At 33.8% G+C, this 23,169-nt stretch overlaps 2 protein-coding genes across 2 annotated transcripts; one reads left to right on the forward strand and one right to left on the reverse strand.

Moving 5' to 3' along the window:
- Positions 1 to 11,061: 11,061 nt before the first annotated feature.
- Positions 11,062 to 18,335, forward strand: LOC120084025 (7-hydroxymethyl chlorophyll a reductase, chloroplastic). The gene is made up of 19 exons (XM_039039931.1): positions 11,062 to 11,202; positions 11,304 to 11,406; positions 11,789 to 11,873; positions 12,352 to 12,463; positions 12,723 to 12,807; positions 12,917 to 12,958; positions 13,092 to 13,170; positions 13,469 to 13,520; positions 13,716 to 13,778; positions 13,924 to 14,021; positions 14,632 to 14,667; positions 14,746 to 14,807; positions 15,891 to 15,918; positions 16,616 to 16,695; positions 16,820 to 16,889; positions 16,967 to 17,024; positions 17,450 to 17,514; positions 17,693 to 17,787; positions 17,873 to 18,335. Exons 1-19 carry the CDS (start codon positions 11,070 to 11,072, stop codon positions 17,964 to 17,966), a joined length of 1,440 nt encoding a protein of 479 aa, XP_038895859.1. The 5' UTR covers positions 11,062 to 11,069; the 3' UTR covers positions 17,967 to 18,335.
- Positions 18,336 to 18,952: 617 nt separating this feature from the next.
- LOC120084033 (probable indole-3-pyruvate monooxygenase YUCCA3) lies at positions 18,953 to 22,468 on the reverse strand. The gene is made up of 3 exons (XM_039039936.1): positions 21,124 to 22,468; positions 20,536 to 20,907; positions 18,953 to 20,266 (listed from the first exon to the last, which is right to left on the reverse strand). Exons 1-3 carry the CDS (start codon positions 21,814 to 21,816, stop codon positions 20,039 to 20,041), a joined length of 1,293 nt encoding a protein of 430 aa, XP_038895864.1. The 5' UTR covers positions 21,817 to 22,468; the 3' UTR covers positions 18,953 to 20,038.
- Positions 22,469 to 23,169: the final 701 nt, after the last annotated feature.

Consider the following 23,169-nt stretch of genomic DNA (forward strand, 5'->3'; position numbering starts at 1 on the left):
TTTACTTGTAGAAAATGGAAACTTCATTTCAATTTATGTTCAATCTCTCTACACCATGCATGAGTAGCTAAATTTCTGAATGGGTTGAGAAGTACTTAGCTAGCATGACTTAAGCTATGCATTTTATGCGATCATCTTGTCTTATGTATGCATCATTCATCATTTGGACGTACTTGAGAGTGTAGTATAAAGATAGAATCTAGGCTTGAGAGAGCCGGATTAGACCGTATAAGCAAGAGTAGAAACTTAGAAATAAATTCTATCTGTTGTTTCCCATACACATCACATGCGTCCTAGAAATAGGAAATATGGCATTTTACATTGAGAAATGTAGTACTAATATTTGTGTATAGCATGATCGCATAACTTGTATACAAACTTGAAAAACGTTAACTAAATCCCTTCTCAACCCCTTCATCGCATACTTGTTATAACTCTATGCTTGCATCACTCTGTGTTCAACTCCATCGCATAGGAAAGTCTAAATCAAAACACCATCTATTTCATTTTCACCACCACAATAGAATCATAGAGTCTGTGGCACAAGTCGAGCGATGGAAAGTGAGAAGAATACCATCTAGAGGAGAATTTCACAAACAAATAAAATGTGGTAGGTGTGGGAATTATGGGCATAAGCGACAAAACTGTAGTGAACTGCTCACAATTGTGCGACGTACTAAAAATGGCAGAACTGACTCAAATGTTGGTCGAGGTTGATTGTCTAAATATAGACCCAATTGGCACTTTAATTATCTCAATGTACTCACTATGTATGTCTCGATCTCTCAAAATTTCACTCATGCTCTTGTTATGTATACTCTTACAATGTCACTCATGCTTATGCATAGACTCATGCATAGACTCATGTTTTATGTATAGACTCTTAGAATGTCACTCATGCTTATGTACAGACTTTGTGAATACCATCAGAATGTAACTCTCTCTCAAAATCTTGCTCTCTCAATGTATTGCTCTCTCCATAAGTGTTGCTCTCCCTAAAAGTCTCGCTCTCTCTCAATGTATCGCTCTCTCTATAAGTGTTGCTCTCCCTAAAAGTCTCTTTCCCTGAAAGTCTTGCTCTCTCTCAAAGTCTCACACTTTAAATATATATAGTCAGAATAAGTAATAGATTTCAATGAAGTTTTATATACATTTTTTTAAAATGGAAACGGAACTTTGATATAATGATACATTGATATAATGTTTTATATGATGTTTGAACTTTGATATAATGTTTTATACACATTGATATAATGAAAAGAGCAATAGCTCAATACAAAGAGATAAAATATCAAGCCAAAGCAAACAAGAACTGAAAATTAAAATCTGAGGATCAGTAAGTGCATCTGGACATCTTAACTAGGTTGACACCCCCATAGCACCCTCATCATTTCCAATATGAGATATAATAATTCAGAGATAACAAACATAAAAAATACATGTTTTACATACATAAAAAATACATGTTTATACACATAAAAAATACGGAGTGTGCGCCCACAACTGACACGCTAACTGCATCCTATATTCACTCATTCTCTCCTGAGTGATTACGGAAGTATCAGAACCAGTTACCAAATGTTCTAGTAATTTTATTGCAATGATGCCATGATCAAGCGACCTATGTTGTATGTTGGTGTTCATAGGTCGGGTGATTTTCCAATGGGATATGGATAGGTCCGACTTTGAACGTTCCACGTCACAGTAGTGAAGTAGGTTGCTACTGTTACAATCAATGGCTCTAGCCAAGTCCCTAGCTTTTCCATTGGTGTGTATGATGGAAGTGAATCGAACATGAATATATGGTCTCTGTTAATGTCTATTGCAAAGACCATCCAGTGCTCACTGATGTTCATTATTGTATACACGAAATTCACATCTGCCCATTTAACATCGAATTTATCGGGTGATGTAGTTCTTGTATGTGCCTTCATCCTCCTATACTAAGGCAGCCTCCAGTCTTTGCTTATTCTTTATTGATTTAAATACCCCGCTACGAACATTAAGGTGACTCTGAAAAATAAAATGAAAAGTTAAGTAACGAAATATATCATAGTAAAATGAATCTACACAACAAAATAAATCAAAGTTTACCGTTACTTCAATTGGCAAGATGGTGAACTTATGCATACACATGTCAGGTTGATTATAAAAATTTTCTTTCATTAAATGAAATAAAGTATTTATAGTCTGCACAAAAAATTACTATGTCAACCAAAGTACAAGATATCCAATTGTAAAGAAGTCAAGACTAGGAAACTTACATCGCACTCAACCCACAAACTCGGTTCAATCAATTCCTTGAAAAATTATTTCGATAGTGGCTTAAAGAAATTCTCTCGAACCTCGTTATCAGTATTCTCATCAGTGATCCAACCTATCATTTTTGTAAATATATTAAATGGAACATCATGTGCTACATTGTACTTGACAATCGCTCTGAATAGTGACGTAGGCACACCCGGGAGAGGATATTTAACCTTTCCAAATGGAAGGTGTACCCTAGAATTCACATCTTTTGTTTTTTTTTTCTTTAGTTGATTTGAAGGTGTATATTTATCAACATTTTTCCTCATACGGCTAGTTCTTCGAGATTCCTACATAAACGTATAACAAAAAATTACTCATCAAGAAATATAAAAAAAATATAATTTCAAATCATGAAATATAAATAATGATTACTGATCAATAAATTAATCGACAATGTAACTCCTTGTGTGGTCGTAACAATATTTAGAAGTGTCAGCCTCTGAGATGTCAGACATGTCGGCCTTTGTATGTGGCATGGTGAGTAAGTCAGACGTGTTGGCCTCTAGATGTGAGATGTTAGAGGGTGAGGTAGACATGTCAGACTGTGTATGTGGGACATCAACCTCTATAGGTTGGACGTCAGTGAGTGATGTTGTGGTATCAAGCTCTGAGGGGGATGGGAGTAGGTGTAGTGGTGGTATTTTGAGGCTCTACAGGGAGGATGAGAGTATGAAAGGCAGTCGCATTAATGGTATCGAGATGAATAGGTGGGATGAGTGACATCGTGGCATCGTCTTCTGTATGTGAGATGCGTGACCTTGTCGTCTCTTCAATCACTGTGGAACCCTTAAATTAGTAAACAAAAAATGATGAGTTCACGAACACGTAAAAACTAAATATAAAACAACGATAATAAATGCAAACCTTGCACATAGACTGCAACAATGACTAAATGGCTGACAATTGTGCTTTCATGTCTGTCATGTTTTCCTCGATCATGAATACACGACTATCTAAACTTAATATACAGCCATCCAACCTCGATAGTGAGCTATCAATGCTCTGCAGGTACGAATAAATAGAATCGATGGGATTGGCTCCCTCCATGCGGCCAACACACTTAGGACACTCCTCATCTAAATTACTCTCTATAGGAATCCATAGGATGAACATCAGGTGGGTTCAACTCATCCTCATCGCGTACATCCCCCACCACATCATGGAACATATCATCACTAAGTGTGTATGTCCCTCCCTCCNTCCGCAAGATGGACATCAGGTGGGTTCAACTCATCCTCATCGCGTACATCCCCCACCACATCATGGAACATATCATCACTAAGTGTGTATGTCCCTCCCTCCACCCTTCCATATTCAGCATTTTCGTGCTTAGAATATTCGTGTTCATCATTGTTACCTCCACAATGATCATCATCGTTGCTTTTAGAACTACCTCCAATACTCAACCTACTGTCGCTTTCAAACTATCATCATTGGCACCTAGATCGAATATAGGTCGTCTATCCACTGGGTTATCCTGAAACTCCCTCTCAGCGTCGGTCATGACAAGACTCTCTTTAACCTTTGTCTGCATTAACATCCCAGTAAAATGGTTAGTGTCAATTTAACAACCAAATAAACATATTATGCATAAAGTACACTTAGATTGTTAGACTCGAATATGTCTCTCTTGAATACTTTGAAGGACACTGAGTGGGAGCATGATCATCGTAATATACGGGGCAAATCTACATTGCTCCTTCGCTCCATAATGTTCCCAGCTATCAATGTTGCTAGGATCTCGTACGCCCATACCTAAATAAAATTAAACATAAATTAAGAACAATAGCAATGTTAAATCAAACAAGACGATTATTATGTTAAGAAAATTTTGTGGAAATCCACGCAAAGAGTATTTCACGACATAATTTTTATTTTCTTTCAGCTTCGTCTTGTATAAACTAATCTTATTATTCAATGCAGTCTTTAGAGCATCGAATTTCCTCTCCCAAATAATGGTACCTTAGTCTAGACTGTTGTAATTGTCAGGTTGATATCCTAAATCTCGTAGGATCTTATAGTTTGTAAACATTGTTGAACAAACTCATTATGTATTTATAAAATACATTTTATTCATTGCCTATAAAATATATGATATTTTAGTTGCATTAACTACAAACCAATAAACTAACATTCAAGGTTATCTTTGTAACTTAAACATGTATGTAGAGACATACGGGTGGATCATGTTTAAGTGATAGCCTAAATGGTCTGTAGTAGATGTATAAAGTTTGGTACCTTATCCTGGTGACACTACGAGTATGGCCCACTTTGTAGGTGTAACAATTTTTGTAAAGTGCTACAAATGATCTGATCCTGATCATTTATATATAGACATGCGAGCGGGGATATTCTATACAAAAGAGTTTGTATAAGATCAGACCATGAAATGTTTAGTCTCATTATATAACGTCATTCATAATAGAGACTTACATTTCACTAGGACGACCATAGGTAACATGACTTGAATCCTAAGTGAGTTGTGAACGCCTGCCTATGAGGCAGTCATTTGATTTGTACGGGTGAGAGTGGCCAGATCGTCTACTCAACATGTCTACCATTTTAGGGATTCGTCTGATTGGGGAGCTGGGGATACAACTATACAAGATGGAATTCACTCCTTCCCCGAGGTAGGGGTAAGTAGATAAATTGTTCCCTTAATAACTAATTTTGGATCTTGAAAAATGTGGCGTCACACCCTCTCCTGGCCCAAGAGGGGTTTAGTCATAGTTGGACTGTGATCTATTATTCATTAGAGGGATCAGTGGTACTTAAGGAGCTAGATGTAACTATAGGGGCAATACGGTAATTTGGCCTAGCTGTACTTACGAACAATTTGTGAAGGGTCATAGTACTATTGATTGGTTATATCTAATGGATACAGAAATATATCTATAGTGCAAAGAGTGCAGCTGTCAGTCTTTAGTGGAGTACGCGACAATTAACGGATAATGAATAATGTAATTAAAGAGTTTAATTAATTATTCATGTCGTTGTAGCTTCAAGCTATAGGTCCATGAGGTCTCCTTGGTAGCTCAATAGGATTTAGTTGAGAATCAGTTTTGGATTAATTTGAAATTTTTAAATAAATAGAGGGATTTAATTATAATATAATTAAGTTGTTTCGATTATATGTGATATAATTGTCATAATGTATTTAATACATTATAGCTTAATAGGAGGAAATAAATATTTGAATGAGATTCAAATATAGTTTCTATGAATTGGATTCATAGTTGTTAAATTTAATATCAATATAATTGATATTAAATGCCATATAAAAGAGAAAAGAAACTATAGTTTATATTATATGTGATACAATATTAAAACTATATGTTATATGTTATATTTGATATAATATATAATTTAATATATATATATATAATATTATTATTTTAATAATAATGAAGGGAGTTACAACTCCCTTCCCATTCTTTTCTCTCCACCCACATAAGTAGGTGATGGTTATTTTTGGCAAGGAGAATAAAAGAAAAATGTTTCTTCTTCTTCTTGGTTGGTTAATCGATTTTGATAGTGTGAGAAAACAAAAAAAGAGTTCTGTGTTTTTTGAGTTTTTTGTGAAAATTCTCAATCCCTCATCTACATTAAGTTTTCCCTCATAATCAAAATAGTCAGAGCCCACCACTCCTGGATTCTCACCCTGAGAATACCAATGTAACATTTGTGGTAATGTTCATACTTGTTCGAGGTTAATCTTGAAGGTCTTCAAGTTGTTCATAATTTGTTCGAGGGAAAACGTGAAGAAAAGGTCTTCAAAGGTAAGGTTTCTTGAAACCCTTTCTAAAACATGTTGTAATTTAGAATTAAATGCATATCTTGTTTACTGTAAACTTTGTATTCAATGAAAATGGAATTTGGTCGTTTCGCTTTCGCTCAAGGTTCTCTCCCATTAGAGTTCCTTCAGTAATACTCTATGTTCTAAAGGCCCTTAAAACGTTTAAGGTCTACTACACTTTTTTGCTTGTTTTTTTCCATCATTGCAACCACCGTGTAGTACACTAATGTGATCTTTACGACATCTTCGTCATCTTCGAACTCTAACTCCTTGTATTTTTCTTCTAGTAGACTGATATGTAATGTGTCCTTCATCACCCAATTACCAAAATATTTGATTGCAAGTTCATATGAGGACTCCTCATTCTGATTAACTCATGTAGGGGATCGCCACAAATCTGTCATCAACAAAAAAATCATCCTGCGAAAATGTGACGACCTTTCCACCAACAGAGAATCTCATTGAGTCAGCTCTCATGCTCTTCACTTCTCTCAACAACATATGATGGATAATTGGGTTGTTGAACACTATATCAATCTCTACAAATTGCACAAAAACTGTTCTCTTGAACATCTCTAACTGCTGTAGGGTAAGCTTCTCCTTCACAGTCTTGTTCGCATTAGCAATGTGGGCTAAGCTCGTTACTTGACTGGGTAATCGGTCGACTACAGGTTCTAAAACATGTTGACATCTTAAATCACTCATGCATGAAATAAAGATTCAATCAGTAATTCGTTCAGGAAAAAAAATTATAAATACAACATTTTGTTTAAGTCTCGCTAGACATTGTCTCGTTAGTGTTGCTCTCTCTGGCATCACTCTATCTGGTGTCGCTCTCTCTGTTGTTACTCTCGTCGATTTCACTCTCACTTACCTCACTCACATTCTCTCTTTTTACTCATCTTCAACCTCATAACACATCGAAAACTAAAAAACAAACAAAAAACCATTGGTTTATAGTATTTCTAAACCCCAGAACGACCCACCCTTTCCGGTCTTTCTCTCTCTAGTATCGCTCTTGCCGATTTCACTCTCACTTATCTCACTTACATTCTCTATTTTTACTCGTCTTCAATCTCCGAACACATTGAAATCCAAAAAAACAAACAAAAAAATCATAGGTTCACAGTATTTCTAACCCTAGAACGACTCACCCTTTCCTTATTACTGATCAGTTTTAGACATCCTCATGCACAATTGAAATCACTTCCGATCAGATTCAATTTGTTGGTGGCAGTGGAAGATTTTGCAAGCCCAAATGATGGAGTTCAAACGCAACGTAACCGTTTGGAGCTTATAAGCTATATGAAGCCGTTATGTTTGAAGAATTTTTAGTTTTGGTTGGTTTTCAGTAAAAGGGCAAGAAGACAAAGAGGTGAGGGTATTTACGTAATTTGGTATGAAAATGATGTCAGCAGAGGGTCAATTGACATTATTTTTTAAAAATGGGTCATTTAACATTTTGGTCCCAAAAAATGAGTCATATGTACAAATTTCCCATGAATAAGGGGTGGAATGGACAATAACATGTTGTGAATGACTTCTAAAAAAATTTATCTTTTTTACAAATGGTTGGATTGCAAATATATGGATACTTTGTGGATCATATCCTTAAACTTTTGAAGTGTATCAATTAAAATGTCAAACTACTAATAGTATCACTTTAAACTTTAATTTATACCCTCTTTTAGCTTTTGTTTATCAATATTTATAATTTAAATCTTTAAATTATTAAATTTTCGTTAACAATTTATTATGATTACCTCTAGAAATCATTTATGCATTAATTCTCAATACATGTGTAAATTTTTTTCAAATGTCTGTTTTATAAAAGGAACATTAGATTAAATGCATTCACGATTTTCAAAGATTTTTTTTTGTCTAAGAGTCTAAACCGATTCACTTATGAAAGATTAAGGGTTTAATTGATACAATTATATATTTCACACAATGTTTTTACAAATGAAACGAAATGGAGAGTGTAAATCGATAAACTCAAAAGTTCAGGGTTTAAATTGATATAATCATTAGTTCAATGTTCAAAATGATATGACCTTGAAGTTGGTATGAATTGATGAGATTTTTTCTATGCATAGCCTAAATAAATAGGTCTAATTACACAATTGTCTAAGTTTTCATATTTTTTTACATGAATACCTTGATGGGCACAAAAGTTCGACTCAATTTACTTTTTCAGTCCCTCGTTCCATTCCCTTTAAATATATATACCAAATCATGTAAGGAGTGTTACTTGCTTTTTTGAACTTCCAAGACGGTTTTCTTTTTTAAAACTTGGAAAGTTTCTCCCAAAATTCAAAAAATTGTTGTCCTTATAAATGGAAACAATAACTCGTAACAAGCTTTGAAGGAGAAAACAAGGTACATTTGATATATTAGTACTATATACTTGAATTTTCTAGAAATAAACTAAGGCATACCTGATAAATGCATGAATAAGACAATTTATATAATATATCATCTTATATACCGAACAATATATCCGATGTATATTTACATTTTTCAGTATCTGATAAATGCATGAATAAGACAATTTATATAACCTTGGTATATGCAATGTATATTTACATTTTAAGTATATTATCAGTATATTTAACACATGCTTGAGATGGGGTGATCGATTTTTAATTAATAGTATAAAAATAGATAAACGAAGTCCCTTAAAATAAATGAAATATTAATTTGAAATATATTGCATTAAACGAATATCAACCAAAATTAATAAATAACAATAACAAAGTCAAAATTTAAAAATGATGTTAATAAGTTAAAAATTAAATATTTAAAAAATTTATTGATAAGAGATAATGTAATCAATGTTATTTCACAAAATAATTTTTTTTATAATTAATACTAATTTCAGAAATGATATGATATTTTTTTATTTTAAAATATTACGAAATTAAAAGATGAAAAATAATATTAAAAGGTAAAAAATGTTTCAATGTTATTAAAATCTAATTACAAAAACCAAAATTTAAGACATTTTTAAAATATTAGTTATATAGTATATGAATTTCTTAAATTTTTCAAATTAACATTTTCAACTTTTATGTGGATTTGTAAGAACTATTTAGAGTAGAGTAGTATTAATTAAGGAATAAATGTGTTTATAAGCTAAAGAAAAACCAAGTCGATACCTAATAAAATTAAATATTTACCAATAAAATGTACACTCAATTGAAGAATTGGCACATGGACTAAAAGTTATAATAAATACTTTAAAAGAAAAAAGAAAATGTTTATTTTCAAATATAGAAAAATGAACCAAAATATTTATAAATAATAACAAAACATTAATATCTATTTGTGATAAATTACGATAGACTAGTAACTATGTCTATCTGTTTGATTAATAAATACAAATAATAGTCTATCTCGATTTATGAGGGATAGATGGTAGTATTATACATACTACTACTTACCATCATACATACATACATACATACATACATATATATATATATATATATATATATATATTATATATATATATATATATGAAGTATTTTTTTAAATAATATTATTTTAATATATATTGACAAAAGTAGAGTAGGACTGAAAATATTGAAAAAAATAAGTTTTTAAATCGTGTACCCGATACGATGAGCCCTAAATCGTGTACTTGGTACACGATTTCTTGCTGATCTGGCACGCGCAGTCTGCCGTGGCATGAGGTAATCGTGTACCCGATACACGATGACCTTAAATGTGTACCCTCTTCTCCATTAAACTGCCACAACCCTTGCATTGCTATTGACCCTTGCTTTTGCTATTTACTTAAGTATTTACTCAAAGAGATGATATTTGCTTGATTTCTGATAGACATAAGGGTATTCTTGTTGCAATCAATAATGAGGAAATTGGTTGGAATGAACCTAGAACGTACTTGTATTTTTTTTATGTAATTGTATCTTGTATGTACTTATATTTTTCATGTAATTGTATCTTGTATGTACTTATACTTTTTATGTAATTGTTTCATTTTATGTAATTGTACTTTTTAATAAAATGGAGTTTGAGAGTGATTAAGAAAAAGATCTATAATTATTATGTGAAGAAAACTTAGAAAGGTGAGTGCAGTTATTGTGTGAAGGAATTTATATTTAAAAGAAAAAACTAAAGGGATTTGTATTTGTTAAAGGATGTATACGTATAGTTTTTAATTTCAATTTACTAATTATTTATTAATAAAATAAATAAATAAAATAAGCTCCATAAAAGACGGAAAAAAATAGAGATACAAATAAAAGTATGAAATAATAAAAGAACAAAATAGGAATCAATGAAAGATCCAATGCAAACAAGGAATGTGAAATTAAATAGTGAAAAAATGCAAACAACATAGTAAACCTAATTTAGAGGGACATAAGATAACCTCATGGGATAAGAGTCATGGATCGTTTTTAAATTAAAGAACTAATTGTAAATCTTCTTTAATATCACGACATTTTTTTAATATGCGTGTAAGATAATTATGTTTTCATTGTAAATTAAATATATAATTAAGTTGAATGATGAAGGAATTTGTGGACCCGTTCCTAAAGTCTTAATATTGTTGTACATCTCCAATTTAAAAAATAATTAGTCAATCTATTTTTTTAAAAAAAGAAAAATAAATCGCGGACCCGGTCCACGAGTTTCCATACGACCAGTCAACCGACATGGTGCTAACGGGATTAAACGGGGTACACGAGTTTGCCACATGGCAATCATGTACTCCGTACACATACCATAATTTTGTAATACTTTCAGCAAACACCTATTTTTAAAAATACTTTCAACCCTACCCTATTTTTGACCATATATATTAAAATAATATTATTTTTTTTTGAAAAATTCATTTTTGAAGAGTGCCATTTAAAATAATTTCTCAACTGAAAAAGAAGATAGAAAAATATCTGACTAATGGAGCGCGGTTTATCCATACGAAATAATATAATATATGTGGATGAAAAGATCTCTTTTTTTTTTGGAAGCTTTTCACTGCCACTCTGCTCTAATGCACTCCATTGCTAACCTCCGCTCTCTTCCTCTCTCCCTTCCCATCGTTTGTTCATCCTCGTCGTCTTCTTCAAGTAAGTTCGCAATCTCACTCTGTTCATCCCTCGCATTCTTGTGATTCCACGCATATGATGTGTGTTTCAGAGTAAGACTTCGTTTGGTTGTTATGGAACAGATGGAAAATCGGAACCGAAGCAAGTAAAACTCAGGGAAGACTGGCGGCAACGCTCCAGACCAATTCCTCCTGGAGGCACCTATCCTGCCAAAGATCATTGCAGGTTCATTTCATTCAATGCCTTTTCCTGCGTTTTTGTGAATATCACAAAATGGTTTTGGCGGGAAGGAGCTGTTCTTTGCATTTTTACGGCTTTGATTCTTGTTCGTTATTGTTTGTTAAGATTATCTGTTAAATATTAATTAGGTGTACCTAACCCATCGGGTTAAGTGGTAGTTTAGAATTTTAATAAATAGTGTTGGAGTGGGAGATTCTATGTTGGAAACTCTGTGTCGATATTTGATAGTTCCTTGATGAAATCATGTAATTTCAAAACCACGGAGAGTGTTAAGAAGATTGTTTATGAAAGGTTAAATGTATATTTTAAGCTTTTGGGTTTAGTGGTAGTGTAATATTGAATTCGATTCTTGGTTTCTTCCTTGTAGTCGATGTGGCTTGTGTGATACTTATTATATTGCTCACGTGAAGGATGCGTGTGCTTTCTTGGGCGATGGCATGTCAAGAATTGAAGTAAGGCTACACTTCTTCTGTTTGAATGTCTTGCGATATCTTCCTTTACCTAAACTTTTTGATATTGGTTCGTATACTATTTGTTAGTGGAGTTTGGATGTTGAATTCCCTGTTATATAGAAGTTGAACAAAGGACTAGAGGTTGTTAAATTTTGTAAATATTTTTTCTCATGAGAGCAAGAATATGTATTATGAAGCTAATTTTGAGAATGTAAACCTCTCCTGTCTCCTATACAATTTGACCAGTGAGGATGGCACCAGATTTCTCTATTGTGTTGACTATTGATCATGCTTTCACTTCATTTTCTTTGTCGTCCAATTGTATATTATTAATGTTCTCAAAACTAAATTGCACGCCTGACGTAGTACTGGCTCCTGCTCATTAAGTGAAAACAAATTTCTAGACATTTTATATGAGTAATTAGTCCATTCATCAGTTTCATAAGTTGGTATCAGACTTTCACTGATATTTCATCAGGAATTGGAACCTGTAGTTCACGGTAGAGGGAGGAAGACAGCTACGCTGGATGAGACATACTTTGGAGTTCATGAGAAGCTATTGTATGCTCGTAAGATTAAACCAGTGGAAGGTAATTGTTTGTAACATAAGAAATAATCTTCAATGTTTCTTCTTTGGTTTCTATGATACTTCAACAGTTTGTTTTAAAACGCATTGTATTGTCTCTTTTTGGTAGTCTCAATGTTAGATCAGGCTACTTGACAACCCCTGTTAATATTTTGTCTTATCCTTGTTTGCTCGACTACATTATCATTAGATTTCTCCAGAAAACTCCAGTTTTTTTGTTTATAAATCTACAGTCTGAGAACCAAATTTCTGCGAACTTGTAGGAGCTCAATGGACAGGGATAGTAACAACCATAGCAATTGAAATGCTTAAATCAGGCATGGTCGAGGCTGTTATTTGTGTACAGAGGTAACTGTGCGATTTTCTTGATAAAGCTATGTAATTTCTCTTGGTCTTCATTTAATTTTTTTTAATGCCATTTTTGTGGTGAACTTTTCATTGTTCTGTTATATTGTAGTGATCCAGAGGACAGACTCAGTCCAAGACCTATTTTAGCAAGGTTTGTCTAGTTTATTTACTGCAATCTTTGGTAGCTTTGCTAATAATATTCTGGAATCTGTATTGACAAATAGCCTCTCCTTCAGTACAATTTTACTGATTTGCTACTATAATCATTCTTGCCCTGATAATAGGACACCAGATGAAGTCCTAGCAGCCAGAGGAGTAAAGCCAACTTTGTCTCCAAACTTGAATACTCTTGCTCTAGTTGAGGTGCTTTTGTTTTTCCATTATTAAGAGGGAGAGAAACCCAATTTATGCTTTTCTTTATGGTAGGCAACTTTCTCTTGAGGGAGCTCACATAATTTTTCTTAGACTAAATTGATGATAAATTCCAAGCTGGTAAATCAACTAAATAATCAAACAAGATACTTAAACTGCCAGATGGGCTTTATATCAACTTGTTAGAGGTCAAAATGAGGGGTACTTGCATTAGCACCCATAATCGAACTAGAAGTCAAATGTTACTACGGTATATTTAATGAGACATATCAATACTTTTGTTAAACAGGCTGCAGGAGTCAAACGTCTTCTTTTCTGTGGTGTGGGTTGTCAAGTGCAAGGTAATTTTTCTTTTTTTGTTTTACTTGGTGGATTTATTAAAAATACCTGTTTGAGGGTGCATTATGGTAGTCCCATATTTTGGGAATCAAGACAGTTCTCTATTCAATGTGTTTCCGGGCTGCATAAAGATCCTTAGTTCGTTTCGCTATTGTGACTTCTACAACTGTAATGCAGAATGATATCTTAAACTGCAGCATTAAGATCTGTGGAGCAGCATTTAAATCTGGAGAAGCTTTATGTACTGGGCACTAATTGTGGTAATTCTGCATTTTTATTTTTCATATAAAAATTTATGTTTTTTATGGCATCTTTGATTACCCTTGCTGCTTTTAAATGTCTATAAGTTCTGATTTTTTTTTTTTTTTTTTTTTTTTTTTTTTTTTTTTTTTTCCATTTCAATAGTGGATAATGGAACTCGAGAAGGACTAGATAAATTTCTCAAGGCTGCAAGTACAGAACCAGAGACAGTTCTTCATTACGAGTTCATGCAAGATTACAAGGTTTGTTTTGGGACATCCTCTAGTCCTTGACGCATATATATAACTCTCTGTGGAAAAGATTTAGAATATGGCTGAGAAATATAGTTCATCCGAATTGGATCTCTCGAGGCTCTAGTTATCATCTCAGTGGCTGAGGTATAAGATTTAGATTAACTCTTAGGCTTCATGTCAAGACCTAAACTTGTAATTGTTAGAATTATGATATTTCCGCATTTTAACTTTTGTATGTTAGATACTTGAATCCATAACTAGTGAGAAATTTTGATTTGCTCTATATGAGCTGGATTTAAGTAAGGTGCCAACTTGCCAATTCAAGCACCACTTAGTAAATAAGGCACATATTATCTTTCCAAAGATCCTAGTCTGAGTTTCTTTTTGTTTTTAGTTTTACAATGATATGATTCTTAGCCTTGTAAGGCTGATATCCAAACAATGCAATTTTCCCCTTTATACCTTCTGTGTTTATTTACATATCGACTCATGTACTGACTCAATGAAAGCCCGTTGGTTCAGTAGGAAAATAGTGTTTCTTTTGTTCAACTTTGGCATAAGTTTCAATTTTTAGCCTTAGTGGCATTGCTCCTCAGCCAAGTTCTTATTGCTCCAATAGGTTCATCTCAAGCATTTGGATGGTCATATTGAAGAGGTAATTATGTCTCTGCAGCGTTATTGTTCATGAACATCTTCCATGTGGTGCCTCATCTAGTTAACTATACTGAAACAGATTCCATATTTCTGTCTACCTGCAAATGACTTGGTTGATGTTATTGCACCATCTTGCTACAGGTATTTTACCTCATCTTTTTCCCATTTCAATTGGTGGGCATTTTGTATATTTGATCCCTCGTCAGGGAAGAGTTGCACATATATGCAGATGCTGAGAATTGGACAGTAGTATTTTCAATTTTGTGTTTTAAGGGCTGGTCTGATGCAAGGGGGAAACACACTGCAAATGCATGCTTACCCATGTTTTAAATTAAATGTAGTCATTAAGGAATCATCCTTAAACATTCAAGCCAGGGTGCACACATGAGAGGAAAACATCAAAATGAACTATTGAAACGAGGGAAAAAGTTATTTCTATGAACAATTTTTTAAAAATCTGAATGTAATTGGTTTCAGATTTGGACGTTTTTTCCTCCAGAATTTGAGAGTTCCAAATCTATCTATTGTTTTATTCACAAATGTACAGATTCAAATACGTCTTTAGCTTAAGTTAACTAGCTTCACTTAATTTTTAATCTCTTCACTTAAAGATCGCATCTCTAAAAGAAAGTTATGATAAGGTTAGGCTAAAATAGTAGTTTTGTTTCCAAAGTGTGTCCAGTGGAGGGGAGTTGTCCAACTAGAAGATGAGAGGAACAACCTCTCTTCATACTTCATTAACTTGTATATTATGTTCTCTTTTTTTAAAAAAGATTACAAATATAATCCGCAAAACTGCATTTTTTAACAAGAGAAAAGTATATATATATAAACAGGGAGAAATATACTTCACAAAATTGTATATTATGTTCGATCCTCTTTTTAAGAAAAACAAAGAATTTTGTGAAGGAAAATTAACACTAAAATGTTTCATTTTTTATATCTTTATTTTTTGTGGTATTCAAAAGTAAGTTTCCTAATTTTGGATTTGGTTCTGATGAACACTGTTTTTATATATTTTCTTCATTTTTTTGGAAATGGATGACTACTTTTGAATTAAATATGGAACATAAAATAATATTCTCTAATGTACAGAATAAATCTATTTCTCTAAAATACACGTTTAAAATTTGCATCACGATATGAGTAGTTACTTCTCCTAGTGATGTCTTTTCTTCACTCTTTAGAAGTTGTTAACTAATGGAGTTTTGGTTTGCATTGCAGCTGTTTTGATTATACAAATGCTTTAGCGGTCAGTATTTCTACTCATCCAACTCAATATGGATGCCATGCAATTTTCTACTTGTATCAAATCGTTTCTTCTCCTCTAAATAGCGAGGGGTGCAATATATTTGGACTTGATAGCAACATATTATTCTTCATGATCTTTGTTTGAACATGGTTCAACATTTTTCTATCTAATTGTTTACTGGCAGCCCTTTTGTAGATATAGGTAAAAATACACACTAGAACGTATGGCAAACAATTTGAGATTCAAAACTTATTTCCAGCGATAAACTTGGGCCAATCTAGAATGTATGCCAAACAATTTGAGATTCAAAAATTAGTTGATGGCTTAAGGCAAATGTTGGGTACACTCTTGGCCAGACATAAACACTATTTTATGGTGCACGTGCATGTCTGTGTTTTTCCCCGTCAAAATTATTCCATCAGGTTTGCCATGAAGAAGTTCCCTGACTTGGAAGTTTTCAATTTTACTCTAGTTTAGATCCAAGAGTTGATGTCTCATGGATACATTAAAATTGAAACGTTAAAAAAACTTAATTTTTTTCAAATGAATTGAAGTGGCTAGTCTTTCTTTAGATGAGTATGTTCTCGGATGTGTCATTAGCGATTAACTTGTTCTATACACGTGTTACTATAAAGCTGCTTAGGCACAAACAAAATACTGTTTGACTTCATCTTTGATTAATGGTGTAAAATTTCAGGATCTGGTTGTTGGTTACATGGGTGTGCCAAAATATTCTCAAATCAGCATGACCCAACATCCACAGTATATTACTGTTAGGTAATATGATTGTTTAGGTTCTTTCTGTACTTTCCATGTCTGGTCACGTTACTAGAGACTATTGTGTGTTAATATTTAGTTGACATTCTAACATTTCATTTTTGTTGTTTCCTTAACATTGTAGAAATGAGCGTGGTAGAGAGATGCTGGGTTTAGTAGAACAGTACTTGGAAATTACTCCAACAATTAGCAATGTAAATTTCTTGCCATGCTATATCCTCTTTAATAAGAAGCATAGCATATATTACTTAGAAAAATATTCTGGGTTCAGGGTAATCGAAGACCTTTAGTTATGGAGACTGTGAAGGCAGATGACGATGCTAAGTTTGGTATGTATGGCGACATCATCAATCTCTCAAACATTAGTTCTAATTTTGTACTCTATGTTTTGTTTGTTCGGGCTCATTTTAAAATCAATTTTCATTCAGATTTTATTATGTTACAGCGTACCATATAATCTATTTGGAGCAATCCGTTTTGCAGTTATATTGATAATTTATTCTCCTGTAATGACCAGAACTTCTTAATCCTTAATTATTTTCATTCCGGAGATCGTCAGATTATGTTCCTTGTCATTTCTTTAAAATCATGGAAAAGCAGAATTTCCTAGCTTTGTTCTGAACGCTCCATATAGTATCTGCTTTCCTCTGTAATTGCTAATAAGCGTGCTCGTTAGTATTTCATCTTTAAAGGTGAGTCCATGGCAGGCTTCTATGACCTTTGATTTGTATACTTGTGTTGTTCTTACTCTCAGGGAGAGGTCCTTCACAGCCTGCTCCAAAATTCATTGGGAACATCATAGCGTTCTTTCTGAACTTGGTAAAATTTCCCCTTGATATATACATTTTTTTTTTTTTTTTAAATAAAAATAAAATACCAACTTTCAGAAATGCAAGTGTTCATTGATCCAGATGATACACTTGCAATAAAGTATAAGCAGAAACTTGCAATAAAGTATAAGCAGAAACTTTATTATCTTGTTTTTTCTTTTCTTTAGATTGGCCCAAAAGGTCTGGAGTTTGCTCGTTATTCACTGGATTACCATACCATCCGGAACCATTTATATGTCTCCCGAACATGGGGAAAACAAAGGTAAACTGGATTAAGCTGTGTATGAAGAACTCTTTTATTCTTGTTTCCTTGTCCTCGTTTTTAATGAAGATTTTGTGAATTGCAGAGCTGATAAACATGAACCCACATATGCTAAAAAGATAGTGGATATGTACAACCAGAAGGGTGAAATTGATCGCATACTTTCCAACTCAAAGTAATCATACTGTTCTGAGACCATGGCGCCTGTACTTGTATTACTGGTTCTTTTGCTTTTGTTGGTTGCACAAAATCAGAAGTCAAAAAGTGATTATGAAATCATTTCATGGAGCTTCAAGATTCTTGCTGTGAAATCTTGGTTCCAATACTTTTGTCTTATTTCAATCCCTGAATCATCCACCTCTTTCTATGGGCTGTTTGTTGAATCTCTTTCGACTGTAAGAGACTACAAATTTGTCTTAACTTATTTTTAGTTGCAAGTAGTTTTTTCTGGATTAGGCAACAAAATGTAGCAATGAACATTTGCACCAATTTTAGTACAGGTTTTGGAAGATGAACTTTCTCTATATAGAATTTCATTTTGATGATTATGCAATTTTTTTTTTCCGGAATTGCTCATTTCGAATGGCTCGACATTCTGAATGATGGTCATTATACTAGGTGAGATAAATTAAAAGATTAGAAGTTCGATGAAAATTTATAACGGTTTATGGGAGAGAACATATTGAGGGAAATGATCTCCAATAAGTCAATATTTGGCACTTTCTTTTACCGCAGTAAAACACTGTTCATAAATGTGAAATCAAAATGAGAAACGTGTTAAATCTAATGAAACATTAAGAGGTATATATGAAGGATATACTGTGGTATTTTAACCGGGTGAGTCTTTCCTCAGACTAGTGGTAAATTTGTCACTTACCATCATAATCTCAACTGAGTTTATTTATCATTTATAACATGAAGGGATGGGCTTTTGATGAAGAACTAGGAAAATGTTATGGGTATTTACTACCCCATGTGTTTTCTTCTCTTTGATGTCTCAGTAAGAGGTTGCATGGTTTTATGAGAACATTGGAAACTCTAGTGGGATTTTGACAAAGACTGCAGGTTTGGACTTTCATGCTGTAAGTGTAGGCTTCATATGTATTGCAATAAAGTAGAACATTAATGTCTACTTGACTGAAATATATACCAAACTGATGCAGGTAACATGTTCACGAAGGATCACAATCGGGTCGAATTACAAATTCTTTCTGCAAAGCTTTGAGTTTGTGGTGCTGAAGAAGAAAGAACATTTAAATGGGCCATGGAGTTATAGCACTATGTTTGGTTGAATCAACAGCATGGGGAGTCATATGGGTTGTCTTCTCCTTTACCTTCCCTACAGGTGAATTGTCTTGTCTTACTTATTAAGGCTTTAGAAACACAAAGCATCCAGTTTACAATGTACAACTATATATGCAGTCCGATTTGTTATAGCTTATTTTCATTATGCTGTTGCTTTAACAAGATTACAGCATAACATTGGCTGTGAATTCTGATGTTTGGCTTGTCACAAGTATAAGTTAGGTGTATAATGAAGAAAGAGTGCATATGGATTCTTAGTTTCAAGCAGAGTAAAAAAGAGAGAGCATAAGCAATTAGCAGGTACTGATTGGTTTGAAACTTGAATGTTGTAACTTTATTACAGTTGAAAAGTTGTAGTGGTAACAGAGATTTCTTCACATGTATAAACTAAGATAAGGTTTACACTTCTCTGCTCAGACCATGTGCAAAGCAACATGGAGACAGAAAACCCTGAAACCTTTTTTTTTCTTTTCCTTTTTTTTTCCATTGTGAGACCAAGACTGGGATCCCCTAGTGGAGATTTGTTATGTTGGGGGGAATCATGGACTTGAGGGGCCACATTTTTGTTAGTGGGCCCATTGTGGATTCACTTTGGAGCACATTTAATTGGCCCACCTTGTGGATTCACTTCTTACCATTTCTTAAGTGGCCCACCTTGTGTTGGATTTACAACAGAGAAAGGAAAGAAAAATTTCAATTTCAATTTCAATTACAATAAGGTAGATCCAGAGAGAGAGTTAATAGAAAAGAATAAAAAAAACAATAAGCCTCATCTTCCTTTATACAGAAAGAAATTCATAACTATTTTACTGTGTTGGGAATTATATTTTTCCTTTTTTGTTTTTGGAGTGGGGAGAGGGCTCTGCTAATGTGTTTTTTTTTTTGCTTTTTTTTTTTTTTTTTTTTTTTGGGTTACTGTTCTTAAGATAAAGGCCGCCCTTTTATATTAGAAATGTGAAATGCATCTTCTGTGGCGAGCTGCCACTGATTTTCTCTTTTGTTTAGTATCTTCTTTCCAGCTCTTGGCAATGTCCTGAGCTACATTAATGGCGTCCAATGAAGCTCCTGATAAGCCTTTTCTTGTGAACCCAACAGCATAGAGTCCAGCTTTGCCTTTCCACCCATTTGGGAATGGACTTTTTGGAATTCCATCACTGGAAAAGAACTCATTTTCCTGTGCAATCAAATAATGTATAGTTTTAGAGAGAGAAAATCAACAATTTCTGTAAACAACAGTAAAAAGCATTTAGGACGGAAAAACTCTCAAGTTGGACACAAAATTTGGAAGAACTGAAGGGTAATGTTCAATAAAGAGACTTTAAAAACTGAACCCAACTTCCATAACTGTCACATGGACTCTCAAAACAAGAGCCCAATTCATAACAGGAAAAAAATGCCAAATTTTATAACTTAAAAAAAATATATATTAAAAAACTTGCTGACCTTGAGCCAAGATGGAACATTGCTGCGATAGCCAGTAGCTAGAATTACAGAATCAATCTCTAGAACTTCTCCATTGACCAGCTCCACTGCACCTCTCCAGAATTTTTTTATTCCGGGCACCACCTTGATCTCGCCGGCCCTTATCTTCTGCAGCGCTCCAATATCCAACACGGGTGTCTTTCCGGCAGTGTTCTTAAGTTGCAACGGTCCCATTGATGGCCTTTTGAGTCCATACTTCTCAATGTTCCCAAGAACAAGTCTGGAAATGATCAGCAGCATCTTGTCCACCATATGAAGTGGCAGCCATTTCATTAGTGAAATTGCTACTTCAAAAGTTGATTTTCCAAGTATTTCTCTTGGCAATACATGAACCTGTGGATCAAGAAAAATTGCACTACTTCCAAGTTATTACTCAATGTTGCAGATGATTTTCGTAAATTTAACACAGAAAGTTTCATTTTTAGATGGAATTGAAATGATGAGTTTAAACTTTTAGAAGTTCAGTTGAACTATGTTCAAATTGATTTTACAAGTCTATATCTGAGGTGAACTAATTTGAGTTATTTGATGTAACTTAAGTTGACTCACCGAGCTTCGTACCACCATGGATGGCTTGGCATCATGGTTACAAAGATCAAGTGAAATTTCCATGCCGGAGTTCCCACACCCGACGACAAGCACCCGTTTCCCAAGATAAGCCTCACCGGATTTGTACTCACAAGCATGCATAACATGGCCACCAAACTCCTCCATCCCTTCAAACTCTGGCACGACCTTCTCAGCATTCTCTCCAGTGGCAACGACCAACCATCGGCAAATGTACTCGACTTGGGTCGGCTTTGGACTCAACGAAAGGGTTTTGACTCGCCACAGGCCAAAAGTTTCATCATACTTGGCTGACTTCACTGTTTCGTTGAAACGTGGGGTGATATCAAAATGGTTGGCATAGGATTCCAAGTAGGAAATGAACTGAAACTTGGAGGGGTAAGCAGGAAACTCCTCTGGGAAAGGGAAGTTGGGAAGTTGACAGAATTGCTTTGGAAGGTGAAGTTTGAGACGATCATAGGTCCGGTGTTGCCAAAGAGAGGCAATGCAGTCAGCTCGGTCAACAACGACAAACGGGACACCTTGTTGTTTGAGAGCAGCTGCTACTGACAATCCAGATGGTCCTGCTCCGACGATCACCGGCCCATTGACCCATATACACCGATGATCAAAGAAGTGATCACCATCAATGGTCTGAGCCAATGGAGGAATACTGATACAGGTATTATTCATCATAATAATATTTGTCTCTCTTGTTTAGACTAAGTTGGATAGGAAAAGAGAAAAGAAAGTGGACAAATTTTGGAAGGGGAGTTGGAGAGAATAGAATGTAATGTACTTTTTTTGTTTTCTTTTTTCTGAAGATGGAGAGAGTTGAAATGTATGGAAGTGCTTAAATAGTGATCAATGCTAGAGATGAAATGAGAGAGATTCAATAGCATGTGATGTGAATTTGGGAAAAAAAAAATTATATGAACTTTGTGGTCTCTTTCTTCTGAGGTCCAAAGCATTTATTTTGTCTGATTTAAACCCATAATTTATGTTAAACAAAAGGCAAGTCAGTCATTGAAGAGAGAGAGAGAGAGAGAGAGAGAGAGAGAGAGATGGAATTTATTTCTTTATTTGTTATTTGTTTTTATCATCATCATTATTATTTATATTGTTTGTGTATATAGAAGTTGTAAACCAGGGGCTCTCTTGTGCTCCTGTATCTTGGCAGAGATTTTCTTTCAAACTTATTATTATCATTATTATTATTTTCTTATTCTTTAGGGAATTTATTCTGTGATCTCAACTAGAAATTTGACCACATGACTTCAAATGACTGAAATCCCTTCTTCTAGGATTTGCCTAATGATTTTTGTTATTTTAGTTTATAGAAAATGGTAGTTAGGCCTATGTTAATAGTAGAAAGATAGATGCATGTTTAATGTACCTTTTCTTTTAGTACAACAACTGAAGGGATAAGGGATAGAACATCCGACCTTTAGAGAAGGAGGTCATGTATGTCAATTACTGTTAAGCTAAACTCAACTATGACATATTTATTAGTGTACTCTTGATTCAAAACTTTAAAGAGAAAAGGATTGATGCATGAGTGATATCAATGTAAATTTGGCTTATATCTATTTGTATTTGTTCTGAAAGTTTCCTTTTGTTGATGGAGATATATGGAGGTCTTTGTCACGAGACACCTGTAATGGTTACCATAGCTTCAATATTTATGTCTCTTTTATTGTCATTTAAGTTAAAATGGTCCTTACAACAAGTTCATGAAGATTCAATAATTCCCTAGAACACCATCAACTTCCAAACCTTAATATTCAATTCTTGTACAAAATTCTTCTACTTGCCTATGTTATTTGCCTTTTTGTGTAGAATTATTCCTTCCTTGTTTTTCTAGCCATTCCTTTTCATTTTAGTGTTAATTACTAACCAATATATGCTAAAGATGTTGAGGAAATCGTAAGACATTTTGATTTTTTTGTGCCACTTTTCTTTTTAATAAAAATAATGACTTTCATTGAGATAAAAAGTGAAAATATAAGAGCAACAAAAAAATAAGTCTACAAAAAAAAATTCCAAGCA

The sequence above is a fragment of the Benincasa hispida genome, chromosome 1 (assembly GCF_009727055.1).
Source record: "Benincasa hispida cultivar B227 chromosome 1, ASM972705v1, whole genome shotgun sequence".
In the NCBI taxonomy this organism is placed as follows: domain Eukaryota; kingdom Viridiplantae; phylum Streptophyta; class Magnoliopsida; order Cucurbitales; family Cucurbitaceae; genus Benincasa; species Benincasa hispida.